Source organism: Desmodus rotundus, chromosome 10 (assembly GCF_022682495.2).
Source record: "Desmodus rotundus isolate HL8 chromosome 10, HLdesRot8A.1, whole genome shotgun sequence".
NCBI classification, from domain to species: Eukaryota; Metazoa; Chordata; class Mammalia; order Chiroptera; family Phyllostomidae; genus Desmodus; species Desmodus rotundus.
The window spans coordinates 781,087-799,941 of record NC_071396.1 but is presented as its reverse complement, the minus strand read 5'-3'; the positions used below and the strand labels follow the sequence as shown (position 1 = coordinate 799,941).

Here is an 18,855-nt window from a genome sequence, read left to right as displayed (position 1 = left end):
CTCAATCAGCAAACCATCGGGGAATGTTTGCTGACCCTCCCGGAGGTGCAGGCAGCCCGAATCGGTGCCCAGGCCGCCAGCACACCTTCATGTGGGCGCCCAGGGCAGCCAGGCCAGAGCATCTGCGCCCACGTGTGAGGCTGCGTGCAGGGTGACTCGGAAGGGCCGCCTGGGACAGACCCTTAATTGGGACCACGCTGTGACACGTCTGAAGGAGTGCTAAGTGGACACAAATGAGGGGACTTGCCTCATCGGAACACGTGTCTCTGGGGACAGCAGAGCCCCCGCGTGCAGAATGGGGGTGGTGCGGAGCCTGTTCTCACGCTGGGTTCGCTCCCTCCTGCGTCCTCACCCCGTGTGGAGCGGGCTCCACCTCTAAACCACAGTGAAGTGTTTCGAGTCTCGTGGCCTTGGGAGCAGGGACAGTCTTGCTTCTACGAAAACGTGCGACCCTGGCATGCCCTTGGCCGGGCGGAGCAAGCTCTGGCAGCTCTCCCTCAGCAAGGGGGGCTTCTGGTGGGCCTGGGGCAGCACCCAAGCCCAGTGCTCTTCTGGGAGCGTCAGGCCAAGTCCGAGCGTCCGGGGCTGTGAGTGACTCGGCATCACAGTACACAGGAAGCCACAGCTGTGACGAAACCCACACGTCACCCCATATGGGATGCTCTTCTGGGGGGTGAGGAGTAGAGAGGGGCAGTGACTCCCTCGAGACGGCACCGTCAGCAGCGGGTGACCACGGCCTTACGACCCCCGAGCACCCCGTGACCCAGTGGTGATGACGACTGTCATTTATTGACCACCTACTACGTGCAGGGTGTCACATCCTCCTTAAGCACCAGGCACAGCCCTTTGCAGGTGGCTCTGTTGTTCGGGGGCAGGCGAGGAGACTGGGCTCAGAGAGGGTCTGGGGGCACACAGCTGGGGGCCGCACCAGGATTTCAGTCCAGGCTTGTCAGAGAGCCACACTCATCCGGTGTCACCCCGTTAACTGTTCCAGCTCAGCCTGGCCCCCCAACCTCTGCCGAGCACGGCGGGGGAGGAACCGGGTCAGTGAGCCGCTGTGCCCCTGCCCAGCAGACCCAGGGTGCCCCCCTGCTCTGCCCCCCAAACCTGTGTCATTTCACGCTGAGCTCGCCCGCTGCGTCCCCCGCCCCCTGGGGACTTTCGGGCAGAGCTGAGCCTGCTGTCCCAGCCATCCGTGCAGAGCGGACGTGCCGACAATTGGCTGGGCCTCCCTCGGGGCCGATGGCATTAGCTGTGTTCTCGGGGCTCACCTGGGTCAGTGCCCTATGTGGGGAGGGTGCCAGTGCCTGGGGACCAGGTTGGTGGACAGAGTCACCACCTGGGACCAAGGAGACTTCTGGGAGCTGGGACAGAGGTCAGACGAGTCGGAAGACAGCAGCTGACAGCACCTTTGACCCCCACACTTCAGACATCGGGACCCCTAGTCCTATGTTGGAAGGACTCAGAAACCTCCCGGGCCGGGGAGTCCGGCTTCAGGGGGAGCTGGAGGTGATGAGGGTCACGGTCAGGGCGGGGGAGGGCAGAGGAATGCTGGGTGACCCCTGCTCTCGAGTTCCTCCCACCTGCACCCAGGGACAGGCAGGCACTGGGATGCGAAGCGTCGTCGGTCAGGGTCAGGTAGACAGAGGACTTCTGAGCCCCACCGCTGGGGGGGGGGGCGGCCCTTGTGCTCTCGTGGACCAGCACCGTCGGGGGCGGGCGAGACCCCCGCGCTCACTGCGTCCTTCCTGCCTGAGCCCTCTGGGTTCCGTGGGGGCAGGAGGCACTGGGAGGGGGGTCGGTCAGCGCCTGGTGATGAAACCCGGCTGCGGGGACGGGAAGTTCTCGCCCCGCACTGAACGCCCACCCAGCGCGCCCCCGAGTGTTCCTCACATTTGCAGTGTTTTTATACGCCCAGTAATTGCCAGCGATTATTCTGTTAAAATCCACGGAGTTGTGGATCCACGGCACACCTCCGTGCAGCTCAACGCCTCGTCAGAAAACCCACAAACCCTCGTAAAGCACAGAGGTGCCGACTGAGACAGGGAGGACAGCCGAACACCGCGGGCAGTGGGGCGGGGGCCGCAGGGTTTCTCCAGGGCGGCAAGCAGGCCCTGTGTCTGTCCCGGCTGGTTCAGGGTCAGGTGCACACAGGTTCTCCTTGCTCTTGCAGTTGCCTCCTAGGCACGGCAGGACCTATCCCCAACGTAAATCTCGTATTTGATGGTTGGCCTCATGGACCCGCTGAGTCCAGGCTGAAGGCCGCAGGGCCGCCTCCGTGGGCTGGGCAGGCCACCTCAGGGTGGGGCCTCGGGGTTTTGTGCGCCGGGGGTTTGGGATTCCTTAGCCCACGCTGAGGTGATGAGACTCATTACAACCAGGTCAGCTCTGTCTTAAGGCAGAACGTGGTGTGAGGTTGTCTCTGAGGTTCCACCTGGCACTGGGATTCGGTGACCTGAAAGTGACGGGCTCTGCAGGGACACGGACGGGTCAGGCTTGCGTCGCGTTTGTGCCCACATTGAAGGACACTCTCCCAGGCAGCACGTACGTCTCCATCCGACACTCGGGCACAGCCGTGCGCTTTCCCCTCATCCCGCCCGGAGGGCCCCCTCGCAGGCCCGCCACTGCCGAGACGCCAGCTCCGGGCGGCCCTGTCTAAGGAAGGTGCATCTGTGAGGCACGGAGCGGACCAAATCAGAGACCCACTTCCCAAGGGAGGTTAGGGAGCCCTGGCTCTCACAGAAGGAAGGTCCCGGAACCCTGTCCTGTGCCTCCTCCGAAGAAGGAAAGGAAGGAGAAACCCAGAGCCCCCTGCTGGGGGAGAGAGACCCCCCCCCATTCCAGCCTGGGGCTCAGGACAGGAGCTGCAGCCCACAGCCCAGGACCCCGGGGTCGCCACCAAGGGGCCCATGGCTGAAGGAGGGTTCCTCCTCTGGGCTCAGCCCTGGTCCTCAGGCTCTGGTCTCCGAGCTCCCATGTCGCACCCCCGGGTGGGGGTGCTGCTGGGTAGAGGCTGCGGGTGGGGGGCGCAGATGGGTCCAGGTCCCAGGAATGTAGGTTGTTGGCTGGCATCTCTCAGCACATCCACCCTCCGGAAGCCGTCCCCAAGAGAGCGGGGTCAGAAGGCAGACTGAGGCCCACAGCTCCTGGCCCCGCTCCCACCTCAGTTTGCTGAGCCTCCTGTTCCCCCCAGACAGGCAGCCAGCGGGTCTCCGCTGAGCCCACACACCTGAACTCCTGGCCTGGAAGAGAAGTCCCCAACCCTGGCAGGGATAGAGCCCGACACTGCTGCCGCGCCAAGCAAGGGTGGTGACAAGGCTCCAAGGAGGCTAGTGGATGCATCAGGGAGGGCTTCCTGCATGAGGCGTGAGCAGCTGCTGCCTCTGCGTTGGAGCACTGGCCCTTTTTCTCCCCCAGGTGGCAGGGAGGGTGGGGCTCAAGTTCCAGCTAGCACGGCCACCGGTGCCGGGTACCACGAGGACACCTTGCCCACTCCTGCCCCTGCCTCCCAGAGTGGGGCAGAACTCTGCCCCCACCTCTGGGCAGAGCACAGATGGGGGAGGAGAGGGTCTCAGGTGTGACGTGAGCTGGGTCGTTCCCCTGAAGGCCTGCTGCACAGAGAGGCATGTGCTGGCTGAGCTGTGGCCCGGGGCTGCAGGGAGGGAGGGACGCCGTCCCGGACCTCGGCTCCCCCTCAGCACACCAGCTGCACCGTCTCTGGCCGTGGGTTTCCGAGAGGTCACTGCTGTTTACGTCCCGGACACATGTGCTCTGAGTCACACGCTCATTGACTTCACCCGCCGTCATTCAGCAGATATTCCTGAGAGCCCCACTACGCGCAAACAGCTGGGAGGGGGTTGGAGAAGCGGCCCGTCCTCAGGACCAGCTGACGCAGGAACACGACGGGTGAACGAAGAGTGTTGGCCGTGGGTGTTCGGCAGGTGTCCGAGGGGCCGCTGGGAGCGGTGTGGGGTCAGCACTCGGACGCTTGCCCCAAAGCCAGCTCCCCCCGAGTCGTCCCTGTCCTGGCGATGCCCGCCCCAGCCTCACTCCACGCGGGTCAGACCGCTGGCAGAGTCCCGATGCCTCGCTCCCACTCAGCCACCTCGGCTCCGGCAGTGAACTCGGACGACACAGTCAGGGCTCTGCAGATGCGGCCGGGGCCTGACTGCTCTCTCTGCCACCAACGTCCCCACCCAGCTCCGAGTCACCCACAGCCACCCGCCCACTGCCCTGCCCTCAGACCCCACCTACTTGCAGGTTACCTTTCAAGGTCAACCTCGCAAGGTCAACCTTGCAGGGGTGGCCCTGCCCTCCTCCCACCGGCTCTTCCTCTCTCCCCACCCCCAGCAGTCCCAACCCAATCCAGTGGGCAGAGGCCCCAGACCCTCCCCCCACCAGACAACGGGGTCTCCCCGACACAGTCGCAGCGCGAGAAAGTGCAACTTCGCTGTGTGCCTTTCCTTGGTTCTGAGCCTGTGTCTTCATTCCTCGACTTGCTTTAGGTTGTTGCTCAGCACATGGGGTCCAGCCACTCAGCCCACCCCCATCACAGAAGGAAGGGGGGCAGGGGGAGGGGCAGGGCTGGGGGAGCCGGGGTTTGGGGACTTGCATGATTCTGAAGCTGCCTCTTTCCCTGCCCCAGCTCTGGAAACCGGGCAGGACCTAGTCCCCTCTGTAAGCCACCCAGCATCCCCCCCTGCCCCTTGTCATGTTGCTCCTCTTGACCTGGCAGCCTCTCTCTGCGGGGGGCCCTTCACAGCCTGTCTGTCTGGCGAGTGGGAGGGGCTTGGGGCTGGATTTGGAATGGGGTGACAGGGGAGGCCCCTCTCTTCTTAGGACTCACTGGAGGAGACCTGCTGTACACAGTGGCTTTAGGGACCGGTGCTGGGAGTGGCTGTCGCCACGGCAGCAGAGCCTCCCTCTGCAGCAGGGCATGGTGGGAAACTCAGGGGAAGTGAGAGGAATGGGAAAGAGGGTGCACTAGGGAGTATCGGGCAGTTCCGGCGTGTGGAGAGGATGGAGTAAAGGGACCAGCCGCCACGTGGCCAGCCGTAGGAGCGCCCTTTAAAGGGTGACCGGGGAAGGTGGCCTGTGTACAGAGGGAGGACTGGCCCTTGAGGGATCCCTGCTGAGCGAGCTCATCAGATCAGCCTGGCAGGTGTTTCTGCCGCAAACGGTGACAGGTGGAGACGCCTTCCGAAGCACGTGCGGGGTTTGGGGGGCACGGCAGGGGTGGTGCTGCTTGTCTTGAAGAGGCAGCATTTCAGGGGCTGCTTACCAGAGGAAGGGAAAGGACTTGGGGTTTGGGGTGATGGCCCTGGAGAGGAGGCATGCAGGAACGAGAGGAGGGATAAAGAGAGGGGGTGGGGGAGTCAGGTCACCAGGGGGAGAGGACGACGGGATCCCCAGGCATCCAGGGAGGCGAGGTGCCAAGTGGACAGAGTGACGAGTGGAACTGTGTTTCATGGGGTCCCAGGGATGAGTGTGAGGGGACCAGACCCAGAGCCATGGTACCAGAGACCGGGCAGGGGTCGCCCAGGCAACCTCAGAACAGAGCACCGGGCTCTGCCTAGAGCGGGACCCCCACGCCGGGCGGATCGGACAGCACATGCCCCCAGGTCCTCGAAGGGCTGTTCCCAGGAAAGGGGAGCCTCCCTTGTGATTGGGTCACGTGTGTCCCGTGCATGTGAGAGAGCGGCCCCGGGCAAGGACGGGGAGTTTGCAAGTGGCCGGGACCTCACTGAAGGGGGAGGGCCTGGGGGCCCGGAGGTTTGGTGCTCGAGTCCTTCCTTGGGCCGGGACCCGGGTTTTGGGCGGAACCCTGAGTGGCTCCTGTGCCCAGAGAGGACCTCTCAGGATTGGCCTCCTCCGTGGGGCAGCCCTCCTGTGCCCAGCTCAGGCTCTGGCATGGCACCACTTCAGTCCCTTCAAGCAGACCCTTCAAGCTGTCACAAACCCTGGCTCAGCCCTGAGCTTCCGAAGGGCTGGACACAGGCCCCGGGGCTGCCCTCGGGCACAGGACCTCCTGGTGAACTTCTGCTCACAACTCCTCCCTCCACGCCCTGGAGGTGCAGTCAGTGAGGGGGGGGTGGGCGCTGGGGCCAGCCAGCTGCCAGCCCCGCTCTCCTTGTCTGACTCTCCTGGTCTGACCCTCGCTGTGACTGTGCCGCAGCCCAGGGACTGCCGCCGCCTCCACCCTGACCCCGTCCTGCAGGCCCCAGGCTTGCTCTTGTTCTTGCGCTTGGTAGACACACAACTGCATGTGTCTTACCTGTGATGGAGGTGTGGGCCTGTGTGACGCCGCTTTTCCCCGGGGACAGGACTTTTCCTTTCCCAGGTCTTCCTCGTCTGTCTGGTACTCCCTGCCACACACTGACACCCGAGGGCAGGATCTGGGTCCCGAGGCCCGGCCAGGGGGTCCAAGCTTCTTACCAAAGCCCCCTCTGCCAGAGAACCCCGAGTGCCCAGCACTGTGAGCAGGCCGGCTGCTCTGCTGGGGCCCCTATCCCTGGAGGGGGCGTGGCCTCTCAGCCCAGCCCTGGGGTTACAGAAGGTGGGACCCTGACACACACCAGGGGCAGGCAGGGTCCACATCTAGTGTCCAGCAGCCGGGCCTCCGAGTCCATTCAACCCACCCAGCTGCAGCGCGAGCCCCACGCAAGGTGCGGAGACACCGCTCCGCCTGCGGACGGCTCTGGGGCTGGGGGGGGGGGGACAGACATGCACAGGGGTCCTGGTGTGAAGACCACACAGCACCAGGAGGGGCGTGAACTGTGGCTTGCAGGCACATGCCTCTTCAGGTGCTGGGCGAAGGGGAGAGGGAGGTGGAGTGGGCTGCTTGGGGGCAGGTGGGCAGAGTGTCTGAGGACCAGTGCTGGCCGGCGCAGGGACGGTGGCGTGTTACCGTGGGGGCTGCCCCTCCTGGAGCAAGCTCTGCCTTCAGAGACACCCCTCAGGTGTCTCAGACCCACTTTCTTGTCTGAGGACCATCTGCTCAGGCAACTCGGCCCTGGTGTGGGAGACCAGCCCTTACTGAGGGACAGCCCCGGCCAGCCTGCTGCCTCTGCTCCCCCATCTCCTCCGGGCCCCGGGGGCAGCCTCCCTGTAGCTCTGGCAGGCCAGGAACCCGCCCTGGGCCTCGCCCTGCATCGCTGGGGTGGGCCCTGCACTTCAGGGCTCCAGAGCCCTTCCACAGGTGTGGCTCGCATCACCGCCGGGAGAAGAGAAGGCAGAGAGCCAGGGGTGCAGTGACTTTGACAAGGTCATGCAGCCAATTAGAATGGGCGCCCAAAATCCTGATCCCAGGCACTAGCCGCCTCCTTCAATGCCCCGACACCCCTCCCGGGTCAGCCCAAGGCCCTCTGTCTCCAAGCCCCCTCAGCAGGGCAGCCTGGTGCCTCAGAGGCTGAACGGGGTAGGACCGGGAGCCTCCTGGGTGGAAACCAGAAGGTTTGAGGAACCGGCCACGGGGATATTCCTTTCCCACCCCTCCCAGCAGCCGTCCCAGGACCCGGGAGCCCACCCTGGCCTGGCCCGAGCTGCAGTCTCAGTCCTTATACCTGCGCCCTCCGTCTCCTCCCCAGGTCTTTCCCACCCCCTCCAGGCTCAGCGGGAGCCACCCCCTCCCCCTCCCCGGCCCGCTTTGTGCCCAAAGCAAGCAGGAAAATTCTGATGCGTCGGTTACCTCTGCCCACCCCCGGCCGGGTACCCCAACTCGTCCTCCCCTGCATCTCTGCCGCAAATACCACCCCCTCTAAGCCAGAAATAGACACAGCCCGCGCCCCCACCCCTCCCCGCGCACACTCCTCCCCTGCCTGGTTGCGCCGCCTCCCCTCCCTCCTCCCTCCCGCGGAGCCGCTGCCGCAGCCCCGGCTCCAGCGGGCTAGCGGGCGGGCGGAGAGGGCGCTGCCGCCGAACGCCCCAGGGCCCCGGGGCGGGGGGCAGGCGGGGCAGGCTTCGGGGCTTCCATTCTTCCTCTGATTGATTTTTACATTTTAATTTGTATTTCCCCGCCCGCCCCCTTTTCTCCACCCCCTCCCCTTCGCTCCACGTTTCCTCTCTCTTTCCTTTCCCTGGCTTCCTTTTCCTTCCTTGCGTGTCTTCTCCTGCGCCCCCCGGCTGGGCTTGGCTTGCCTCCCTCCCTCCGCCCTCCGCCCTCCCCCTTCCTCTCCCTTCTTCCTCGGTTTCTTCCGTCCTTTCTCTCCCCTCCCCTCCCCCGACCCCTCCTCCCTGCGCTCCCCCGCCCGGTGCCTGCAGACGCGCGGATCGTCCACGCGCTCCTCGCGGGCAGAATGCTGGGCAGCAGCGTCAAGAGCGCGCAGCCTGAGGTGGAGCTGAGCGGCTGCGGCGACGAGGGCGCGGACGAGCCCCGGGGCGCGGGGAGGAAGGCAGCGGCGGACGGCAGAGGCATGCTACCCAAGCGCGCCAAGGCGCCGGGCGCTGGCGGCGGCGGCATGGCCAAGGCCAGCGCGGCGGAGCTGAAGGTCTTCAAGTCCGGCAGTGTGGATGGCCGAGTCCCCGGCGGGCCGCCCACCTCCAACCTGCGCAAGCAGAAGTCGCTCACCAACCTGTCGTTCCTCACGGACTCCGAGAAAAAGCTGCAGCTCTATGAGCCCGAGTGGAGCGACGACATGGCCAAGGCGCCCAAGGGCTTGGGCAAGGCGGGGTCCAAGGGCCGCGAGGGCCCGCTGATGTCCAAGACGCTGTCCAAGTCGGAGCACTCGCTCTTCCAGGCCAAGGGCAGCCCGGCCGGCGGCGCCAAGACCGCCCTGGCTCCGCTGGCGCCCAGCCTGGGAAAGCCCAGCCGGATCCCGCGCGGCCCCTACGCCGAGGTCAAGCCGCTCAGCAAGGCTCCGGAGGCGGCCGTCAGCGACGACGGCAAGTCGGATGACGAGCTGCTGTCCAGCAAGGCCAAGGCGCAGAAGGGCTCCGGGCCGGTGCCCCCAGCCAAGGGCCAGGAAGAGCGCGCCTTCCTCAAGGTGGACCCCGAGCTGGTGGTGACGGTGCTGGGAGACCTCGAACAGCTTCTCTTCAGCCAGATGCTGGGTGAGTCCCGCCGCCGCCCCCCACCCGTCCCTGCTTTCTCCTGTCTCCTTTCTCCTAGCCAGCTGCAAGGGAAGGTGTGGGGAAGGCGCCTCCCCCACTGCCCCCCCATCATCCCCCCCCCCCGTCGGGCTCTCCAGATCTCAGGGCGGCTGTGAGAGGGCACTGCGCCCAGATGTGCAGGGCTGGCCCACTTCCAGATGCCGCGGCTGAAGCGCACCTTCTTACAAATGTCGCCAGCAGGGAGCCCTGCTGGAGCGTGCCCGGGGCGAGGCTGGGCAGTGCGGTGCAGGGCCGTAGATTCTCAGAAACACAGCCTCTTAGCTTCCTCCTCGAGCCCGAAACCCCAGAACCCGAACGCCGCAGAAGTGGGGCCGGTGGCGCCTCCGCGGTGCTGCGGTCTGCACCCCCTCAGCGCATCCAGCGTTGCTGCGGCGGGGGGGTGGGGAGCGGGGTCCCGGGGACACGTGTGCGGGAAGCAGATGTGTGGCCGCCGGCCCTGAGCAGAGCCAAGGCCCCACTTCCTCTGTGGATCCCGGTGGGAGCACGGGTCTGTTGTCCCGGGTGCGGGGTTCTGGCAAGGGGACGCGCCTGGGGCCGCTGGGGCGGCGCGCAGGCAGCTGCGCGCATCTGGATGCGGTCCCGTCCCTCCGCCCGGCTCCGGCCCAAACCCCAGCCCCGGGATTTTAGAGTGTGGAGAGGTCCGGGCTTTCGCCCGAGCCTCCTGCTTGACGGGGAAGCCGGTGCCCTAGGGCTAAGGGAAGCCCAGCCGCGGGAAGGGAGGAACAAAGCTTGCTCTGGCGGAGGAAGCCCAGAGAGCGGCTCCATTGTTCTCCGAGCCGGGAGTCTGTACAGAAAGCCCGAGCGGCCCCGGAACTGCGCGGGCTTGCCGGAGGTCCCCGGCCGGGAGAGGATAGATGGGGCCCGCGCAGGACGCGGGGCCGCGGTACCTCGGGAGCCCGCACCCGCGCTGGGGCCGCGGGAGGACAGCGCCCACCCGGAGCCCGGGGAGCCACCTTGGCTCCGCCGACTTGTTGCCGTGGTTGGGATGTGGGTTCTGGGCGCCCGGGGACAGAGCTTCCCGGGTACCAGGCTGGTGCCCGCCCCGCGGGGGCTGGGAAGGGGCGTGTCCGCGCGCGTGTGCGGGGGCGGGGCTGCGTCCGAGTGACCGGCTGGCGCAAGAGGGGCGGGCGAGAATGGACACGGACGGAGGGGTGGCGCGGCGGCCTGGAGAGGTTGCGCTGGAGGCCGGTGGGCCCTGCCGCAGTGTCCCAGGAGCCCCGACCCCGGTGCGGGCCAGGGGCGAGGATCCGGAGCCTCGCGAAGAAGGCGGCCTGTGGGCTTGGCAGGGATGAGCAGGGCTGGGGTTGCGGGTGCAGACGCCGACCGGTGACCTCAGCGGTGTGCCTACCTGTGCCCAGGGCTGCCAGGGGGTGAGACAGACCATAAGAGGAAAGAGAACCCTGGGCCAGGAGGACAGCGGGGAGGAAAGGAGAGGAGGGGTCACCCGATGGGGCTGAGCGGCCTGCGCTGGGCCTCGGTCAGGGGGTGACCCCTGAACTGTGGCCAGGCCTGGGGAGGGGGTGCCAGGTGGACGGGAGTGGGGGCAGGCAGAGGAGAGGAAGGCACGGGGTGCAGGGGGCGTCAGAGACTCAGGGGCCTCAGAGACTCAGCAGCTCAGAGGGCAGACGGTGTTTTCAAGGTCAAGGCTGTGCATCTTTAGGGTGGTGGGGCTGATCCTGGCTGTCCCCAGGCCGGGAGGTCCCAGCTGTCCCAGCACCTGGCTGCCTGGACGAGGCCTCCCTAGTGGCTTCTCAAGAGGCAGCAGCCACAGACACCCTGACAAATGGCTCTCAGGCTGGCTGTGGTCCCCACTGCTGCCCAGCACTGTCACCCCTCAGAGCCCACCCCTAGGGGCCTCTCAGCAGTCTGGGAGGTGAGGAAGGAGCACGCCCTCCCGCTTCCAAGGGCGGAAGGCAGGTTGGCAGCTTCCAGGGCCGGAGACTCCTCTGCGGCCGGTCGTGGTGGAAGGCAGACTTCTCGGTCCAGCTCTCCCGAGGAGGCCAGGCTGAGAGAGGGGCCTCACCCAGGCCACCGGCCCTTCCCTGGGGACTCCTCAGAGGGTGAGCTCTGGTGGGGCCAGAGGGCTGGGAAGTCTGGCAAACTTGCTGTCCTATCCTCGGCTCTGAGGACCCAAAGTGGGGGGGGGGTAGAGGGCAGACTGGTGGGCGGTGGACAGTGGAGCCCGCACAGGTGCGCTAGGTTGTCGGGACAGGCCCTCCATGGGGAGCAGGGATGGCTGCTGCCAAGATGTCTCCCAAAGGCACGGGGTGTTTGCTCCCTGCTGTGAGGCTGGGAGACCGGTGACAGGCACTCCCTGGTACCGTCCCAGCCCCAAGAAGCTGCCAAGAACCAATTTCTGAAGGAGGGGGTGAGGCAGCTCCCAGTAAGAGCCTTTCTGGAATGAAAGGAAACAGCTGAAACCTGATCGCCCCTCCCCGAAATCAGCTGGGGCCCAGATGGCCCAGGCACGCCGCCCACCCCACCCCCGCCTCGGAGCTGCCAGATCCCCAGGGTCCCAGCAGAGCTCCCCGAGAGGAACCCCAGAGACTCGCGGGCTGACGGCGGCCGCCCAAGGGTGCAGCCCCTCCCCAGGCAGCAGAGGCCTCTGGGCCCACCGTCTGCGCATCAGGCAGTGTGGCCCCAGGCCTGGGCTAGCGTGCCAGCTGCAACGTCCAGTCCCCTGCCTGGGAGTCCTGAGCTTCGTGACCTCCTCTGGGACCCAGAGTCCCCATTCTGAGTGGAAGAGACCCTGCCTGGGCCCCTCCTCACTGACAGGGCTTGGGGAGCAGGGCAGAGTAGGTGGCTGGACCTCGAAGCCGCCCCAGGCCGCTAGAGGAGAGCCCTTCCTACTCCGTTCCGGCCCAGGCCCCGGTCCCTGCCACCTCCGCCCCAGGGCCAAGGATCCCAACACCATCTGTCAGCCCCCTAAACGTTTTCCCTCTAACCTCCCAGGAAAAGGGGCGAAGAGGGGCGGGGAGGCAGCCCCAGGTCAGGGTGTAAAGGAACCCAGGATGGTGTTGGTGCCACCTCCTCACCAAGGTGTCAGCACCCAGGTGAGGGGTTGCCATGGCAACAGCGAGGCCCTCGGAGGAGCCAGACAGACCTCCTCTCTCAGCCTGCTGGTCAGCGTGGGTGTGGGGGATGTGTGTGAGGGTGGATCAGCAACATGGGGGGTGTCCTGGGACCCGGGGAGGAGGGGAGGGGGGACACGGGTTTGAAAGCTGCTTTTTCTTCCTGTTCCCTGGCCTGTGGGGGTGGCCGGGTGGTCTAGGGGTCGCTGATGCGCAGGGCAGACAGGTGAGGTGTGCAGGCTCCCCCAGCACCCTCGGGTCAGACACCGTGCACCGTAGGCCATGCGATGCTTCCCCTGAGTCCTGGCAGGAGAGTAAGGCTCACTGCTCACTTCCCACTCGCGCCCACCCCCCGCAGAAGCTGGAGACCTCTGTGGAAGAAGCCAGGCTGACTGCGGGTGGTGGCCGTGTGGCCCAGTGGTGGACAGGAACCTCCTGGGGCCCTTCGAGCTGTGAAGCGTCCTCCCGCCTGAAGCTTGGCCTCGAGGGGAACTTGTGTTTTCTCAGAGTGTTCTGGAAGTTTCTTCCCAGGCAGAGCCTCCTTCAGACCTGTGAGCCAAAGCAGCTCCCCTGTCTCATGCCTCCCAGGGGAGCCGTGGCTGGGTGAGGGGGTCCTGGGGCGGGTCCTCGGTGCGGGGAGACAGTGCAGGTGGCCCAGAGCGTCTCTGTGAACCAACCCAGGGGGCCGGGGCTGGACGGGGACGGGACGGGCAGCAGGACCAAGTCCCCTGAAATCCTGGGCTGTTTTCGGACACGTTCCTCCTGTCCCTCATACGCCCACCCCCCCCCCGCCCCCACTTCCGAAACTGTGACTGCGTCCGACCTGCCCCAACCCTGGGCTGCCAGCACCAGGCACGTTCTGTGCTCGCCTCCAGTCTCTCCCCGCTCCGCACCTGTTCCTTTGCATGTGTGCCAGCCCCTCTCGGCCTCTGACCCCAGGGAGGCAGGTGCAGGTGGGGCTCAGCAGAGCCGGTCCTGCTGACCAGGCTGAGAGAGCCCCCAGGGTGCATTCCTGCAGCTCAGCACCCTGCCGTCTCCCTCCTCCGAGTGTGGCTGTGTCTCCCTGCATAGCCCGGTGGCGAGCCCGCCCTTCCTCTCTGCAGAACACGCTGCCCCTCACCCATCCCTGGCATCTCACAGAGAGCAGAATGGGTGAGCCGCCCACCTAGAGCCGAAATGAGTCCCTCTGTGGCACCATAGGCAGGTGGGTATTCTGTTTACATACTCCTAGTGACAGTGTGCTCACTACCTTATTTTCCTGGAAAGCGCTCATTATTGGAAAGCTGTGGAGCCCAGATGCTGTCTCCTGAGAGTGTCCGCCTGTGGTCCGAACCCGCTGCCTCTCACAAACGCCCTTTCCTGTGTTAGAGGTCAGACCCCTGTCCGTTTTCCGCCCCATCTTTTCTTTTGAAATAAGACGATGGAAGGAGGAGCCAGACCTTTTCCCCTGATTCCTGGGTCTGGTCTGGTCCAGCCCCCACCTGGACCCCCTCCCCTCCTCCTCACATCTGCACCCCAGCACCTGGCTGAGTTTCCTCCTGGCTTAGCTGGGCCCTCGTCCCTTCGCCTGGAAACCCGTGTCAGCTGCTAGCGGAGGGGAAGTGCGTGCCGCGTGTTTCTCTCTGGTGCGGGCTGACCTCCTCCACAACCCGTCCGGATCACCCGGCCCTGCAGCCCTGCCCGGGAGCCCCAGGAGCCCCGGGAGCCCCGATCAGCGCTCCAAGCCAGCACCACTCCCATGCCTGCCCCATACTGTTGCCTCTGGGCTCTGGGCCTCCTTTGCGGGGAGGAAACCAGAGCCTGCCGGGTCCTCTCTGCCTGTGCTGGGAGCACAGGCCCCGGCCGAGTCTGGGTGCAGGCGTGACGAGGCCCCAGGAGCCGCGTCTGTCCCCCAGCTGGAAGAGGAGGGAGGATCAGATGTGCCCGGTTGCTGGCATGACTGCTGCTGTCAGCCCAGTGTGGGCACAGCGGGTGCGTGCTGGACGCGGCGGGGGGCTCGGGGCTCCTCATCTTTTGTCAGCACCCCCGCTCCAGCACGGCAAGGGGGAAAAGGAGGTGCCGGTCCTGGTACCACTGCGGGGTGGGAGCACAGGACTCAGTCGACCTGTGGTGCCAGGCTCAGCCCAGGAGCTTCAGCTCCGGGTGGCTCCTGCCTCTCACTGCCAATGTCACCGCCCTTGTCGTCCTGTGTTTGACACTCGGCCCTTCTCCGGCTCAGCTCCAACCCAACCTCAGCCAGGCGGCCAGGGCCCGCCTGGCCGGAGCCACCCCGGCTCTATTTTGGATGTCGCTACCCTGCATTCCGTGGCCACAGGGCGGGCGGCATCTCCGCAGAGCCAGCTGACTTCTTAGCAGTAGCTCTGGCCTCGAGGGCCCCGCGGCTGCGTGTCTGTGATGAGGGCGTGGGAGCCTCGTGCCAGGGCAGGCCCGTGTACCGGCAACACTCACGTCGCTCCCAGGGTCCCGGGTGCTCTTGAAGGGTGCCCACTGTGGCGTCGCCCTCGGGTGTGGTCTGTTCTGCAGAGGTCGGTGAGGATGACATCAATGACCCAGGGCCGTCAGGCTCCGAGTGGGAGGAACGGAGGGAGGAAGCCAGCAGCACTGGGCTCTGCCCAGGGGCCAGGCCACCCTCAGCCGACCCAGTTTGAGAACCAGCAGCAGAAAACTTCGGTGGTGGGGGGTTCAGAGATGGCATGACTGGTGCGGCCACACATTCGATCCTGGCTGACTTGTTGCCACGGAGCTGGAAGGTGCGCAGCTGTTTGAAAGAATCCAGATGAAGAGAGGAGGAGGTGTCACGTCCCTCGGCTTTGCTGGATGGAGGGGACTGAACTGGGACCCACTGCCCGGCAGCCCTCAGAAGGGTTAGGAGACTCACCCCAAACTCAAGTCTTCAGCCTCCTCTGTTCTTGAGGAGCTGTGGGCTGCTCCCGTCACCCCGCCCTGGGCATGGCCATGGAGTTTCCCTGTCTCGGGAGCAGGGCTGCTTTGCTGCAGTGGCCTGTCCCCAGGAGGAGTTGTCCTAGAGCTCAGGGGTTGCCTCAGGGTGTAGGCCCTGCCCTAGTGTCCCGGCATTTCCAGGATCCTCGGCAGTCCCCAGGGCCCGGGGGTGACAAGGCATCCAGGGCTCGCTACAGTAGTTACTGCAGGGCCTCTCGGCCACCCTGTCCCCACTGCAGTGCGGAAAAGGCAGTGGGGCAGGGAGATGGGCAGGCAGGGCCCCCATGGTGACAGAAGAGTGTGAGGGGGGCTGTCCTCAGCCAGAGACCAGCCCCTGTCCCAATGCTGCCCAAGATGTTGCCAGGTGGGTTAGGTCGCGGCTCCTCAGGCTGCGTGGAGAGGCCGTGCCTGCTCCTGCTGCACCACCAGGGACCTCCCAGCCCCCGGGAGCACCAGAGCAAGGCTTCCCAGCTGGGCCCCTCAGCCCAGCCTGAGCTTCGGGGCCCCCAGGAGCCTGGCTGCAGGGGCCGGGCCCCTAGAGCCCCAAGTCAGGCCTTATCCTCGGTAGTTGGGTCAGAAACCTTGTCCGCAAGACCCGGGTCCACAGAGATCAGCAGCGATAATGTTTGCCGGCGAGCCGAGCCCTTGTCCTTGTCGACTCTTCCCGCCCTCACGTGAGATGTTGTTATTCAGGGTCCGATGCACAGTGCTTCACACCTGGCAGCTGCAGGGCTGGGGGCTGGAGGCAGGGTCCCGGGGCCCCTGCCCTGCTGGTGTTAACCCGGTGGGGGCTGGACAGGGGGCCGCCCGAGTTAGGGCCCGCATGGTGGGGGGACTGCTCCAGCCAGCACGACCCTTCCTGCTGGTGGGCAGGGCAGGACCAGCCAGGGTTCCGGGGAGAGAGGGAGCTTCATCGAGCATGTTTCTGCTCGGCGTTCCCTCCGTGTCTCCTCTGCACCACGGGCCGGCCCTCCTGCCCCGTCTGCGTGGCAGACTGGGGATGCCCGCCGCCCACAGTTCCATGCCCCTCTGCCCACGAGACCAGCCAGGCTCCCGGTGTGGAGTGAGGGCGGGGACTCTGACCCGTCACCCAGAGAGAGGACGAGCACTTTCTCCAGAAGGCGGCTGTGTCAGAACGTCATAGGGTGACGTGTCGGGGCCGCGGGTTATCTGGAAGTGACGGGAAGGCCAGGAAGAGGCAGGAGGAGGAACTGGAGTGGACTTGAAGGCGGTCGTCCACCGTGGCCCCTTCTGCTCCCGTTTCCAGGCCATTCCGATCAGGGACCCTGCCTGGATCAGGGCGAAACGGTCAGCACCCTCATTTCCCGGCAGGCATGGGATCAGGCCCGATCCAAAGCTTGACCTTGGGCCTGTCTGTCCGCTGTGCACCCCAGGGCCCCTGTTCCAGGTCCTTCCATTGGCCGACAGCCCCCTGGCGTCTTGGAAAGGTCCTCCCAGGGCTGAGGCATTAGATCCTTCCCAGTGGCCTCTCTTCGAACAGCTGGGAGGACATCTGGGGGGGAATGAGGCCAAGACAGCCTGGCTCCCTCCCTTATCTCGGGGGGGACAGGTGCGCGGGCGGGCGGGGGCTGACCCACTGGTTCCCACCAGCTGCGGCCGGGCGGGGGCCAGGGTGCTGGGCCAGGGAGGGCTGCGCCTCAGGGTGGGATGTCTGGTGGGGGTGGGAAGGAATTTGCCGCAGAAGATCCCGTGGCCGTGTTCCCACACTCTGCCTGGAGATCGGGTTTCCTGCTGAAGCGGCATCACTGTGTCAGTCTTAGAGTCCCCAGCTTCTCCACTCAAGCTGCTGGCAGCCGCTCTGGCTGTCTGAAGTCACCCCCTTACTCCCTCGGGGTCCTGGAGGAAGGGCAGACTACCAGGGTCAAGCGTACAGGGATGGGGGCAGACGGGCCAGAGGTCCACACGGCCTCTGTGCTCCGAGGCCTGGCCCCTCCGAGCTTCCGTGTCTCCCCTGCTAACCTGTTGGACGGTGGCTGCCTGCCCGGGTGCCACTGTGTGATGTGTCTGCGCCCAGGCTGAAGGTGCACGCATCTGTCCACACGGGTGCGGCGTGAACGTTGAGAAAAAGCCCTTCCGTCGGCCTTGCCGTGAGGTTTCGGGATGGCAGTTTTACTCTCTGGCTTCTGACCACTGTTGACTATGGCTGGTGTCCACTTCGACGCCCTAAAGTCAAGTGAGGCTGTGAAGGAGCTGCGTGCGTGGGCAGGTGGCGCTGAGTCCCTCTGTGGGGTCGGAGGCCGTGGGAACAGGCACAGGAGGGGCCGGAGGCTTCAGACCCCCCGTCTTCCCCACAGGCCCTCCGTTCCCAGCCCACAGCCCTCCCCCTGTGGGGGAGGCCAGCTCCCCGCTTTCTCTGGCTTTACTCTTGCTTCTTGCATGTTCGGGGACTGCAAACTGACACTATTGTCAGCCTGAGCCAGACAAAATTGGAAGGGAATCTGTCCCCACACCCACTGTCGTTCTCCCTCCTTCCAAAGAAAAAAGAATCTACATCATCTCAAGCAGCCCCGTGTGTAGGAAACGAGCCTGGGAGGAAAGACAGATGGGGTGGGGGATGGCGTGTGAGTGACTGTCCCTGATACCCACTGACGAGGGACCGGGAGAGAGTGAGCAGGAAGGGAAGAGCTGGTGGTAGTGACAAGTGAGACCTCGCTGTGGGTGCCCATCCCATGGGTGGAGACACCCAGGTTGCTGTTGCTGGAGGGAGTCCCCCACCTGAGTGGCTGTAAAGAACCTGCCAGAAAACCTGGGCCATGGGAACCCACAGCCCGAGCTGACTGCCCTGGGGGTGCCCGCGGACCGACGGGCAGGTCTTGGGCCTAAACGAGGACCTCTGCCCACTGGGCAGTGGACGGTAGGACACTTCTGAGTGGAAGGAAAAGCCTGACTCTGGTCTTGAGGAAAAAATCGTGCTGTTCGTTCTGAACAAAACCAAACGCTTAGCCAAAGGGAGCACGAGCACTTTCTCTGCGTCCTCGTGAACTTGCTGTCCTGGGCTCGAGAGAATGCAGCGCAGTCTGGAAAAACTCATTTCAGACGCAGCAAGGACATGTCCCCAGACTTGGTGTGCGGCTTCTTATCCGTGAGCCTGCGGCCGGGGCCGCGGCACGTGGGCCGACCAGCGGCGGCAGATGGGAGAATCGGGGCGCCGTGGGAGGTGTGCACACACAGATTGCGTTTCTGCTGGCTTCTGCTGGCGTAGTAGCAGCCGGCGGGCGGTGGCGCGGGGGCGCGGGGTTGTGCGGCTGGAATATGCACATCCACTCTCCGCAGACTGGATCTGCCGTCTCCCAAACCGTGATTCGCCCTCCCAGCCTGCCCCCTCGTCACAGCTGGGAGTGTGGAGCTCCCGGTCGTGGGCCACGCCCAGCTCTGCACGGCTTCCCTGAGCCCAAGGCACAAATGTGATGCTGGGGACAGACTGTGCCCTTGGCCTCATGGGGAAGAAAGGACCCAGTGGACAAGCCAGGGTCCTCCGGGCCACGGAAGTGGGGCAGCCGTGGCCCATGGCCAGGCAGCAGGTGTGTGCCAGCCCTGCCAGGGCCTGGAGAGCACCGTGGACCAGGAGCTGCACGAATGTGGGGCTTCCTGAGTGCGTAAACACCGAGATCGCCTGGGAGTGGGGGGCTGGGGCCTATGCCGGTGGAAGAGGATCTGAACAGAGGGCTGAGAGGGCAGCAACAGCTTGGAGAAGGAAGTCAGGCCCTGTGGACCT

At 65.5% G+C, this 18,855-nt stretch overlaps 1 protein-coding gene across 4 annotated transcripts in view; it reads left to right on the top strand.

Moving 5' to 3' along the window:
- NAV1 (neuron navigator 1) overlaps positions 1-18,855 on the top strand; it is a 138,342-nt gene that overhangs the window by 41,587 nt on the left and 77,900 nt on the right. For all 4 annotated transcript variants that reach the window (XM_053912830.2, XM_053912829.2, XM_053912828.2 and 1 more), the window contains exon 4: positions 8,260-9,048. In XM_053912830.2, the coding sequence (XP_053768805.1) occupies positions 8,260-9,048 (789 nt within the window). The remainder of the gene's footprint in view (positions 1-8,259; positions 9,049-18,855) is intronic.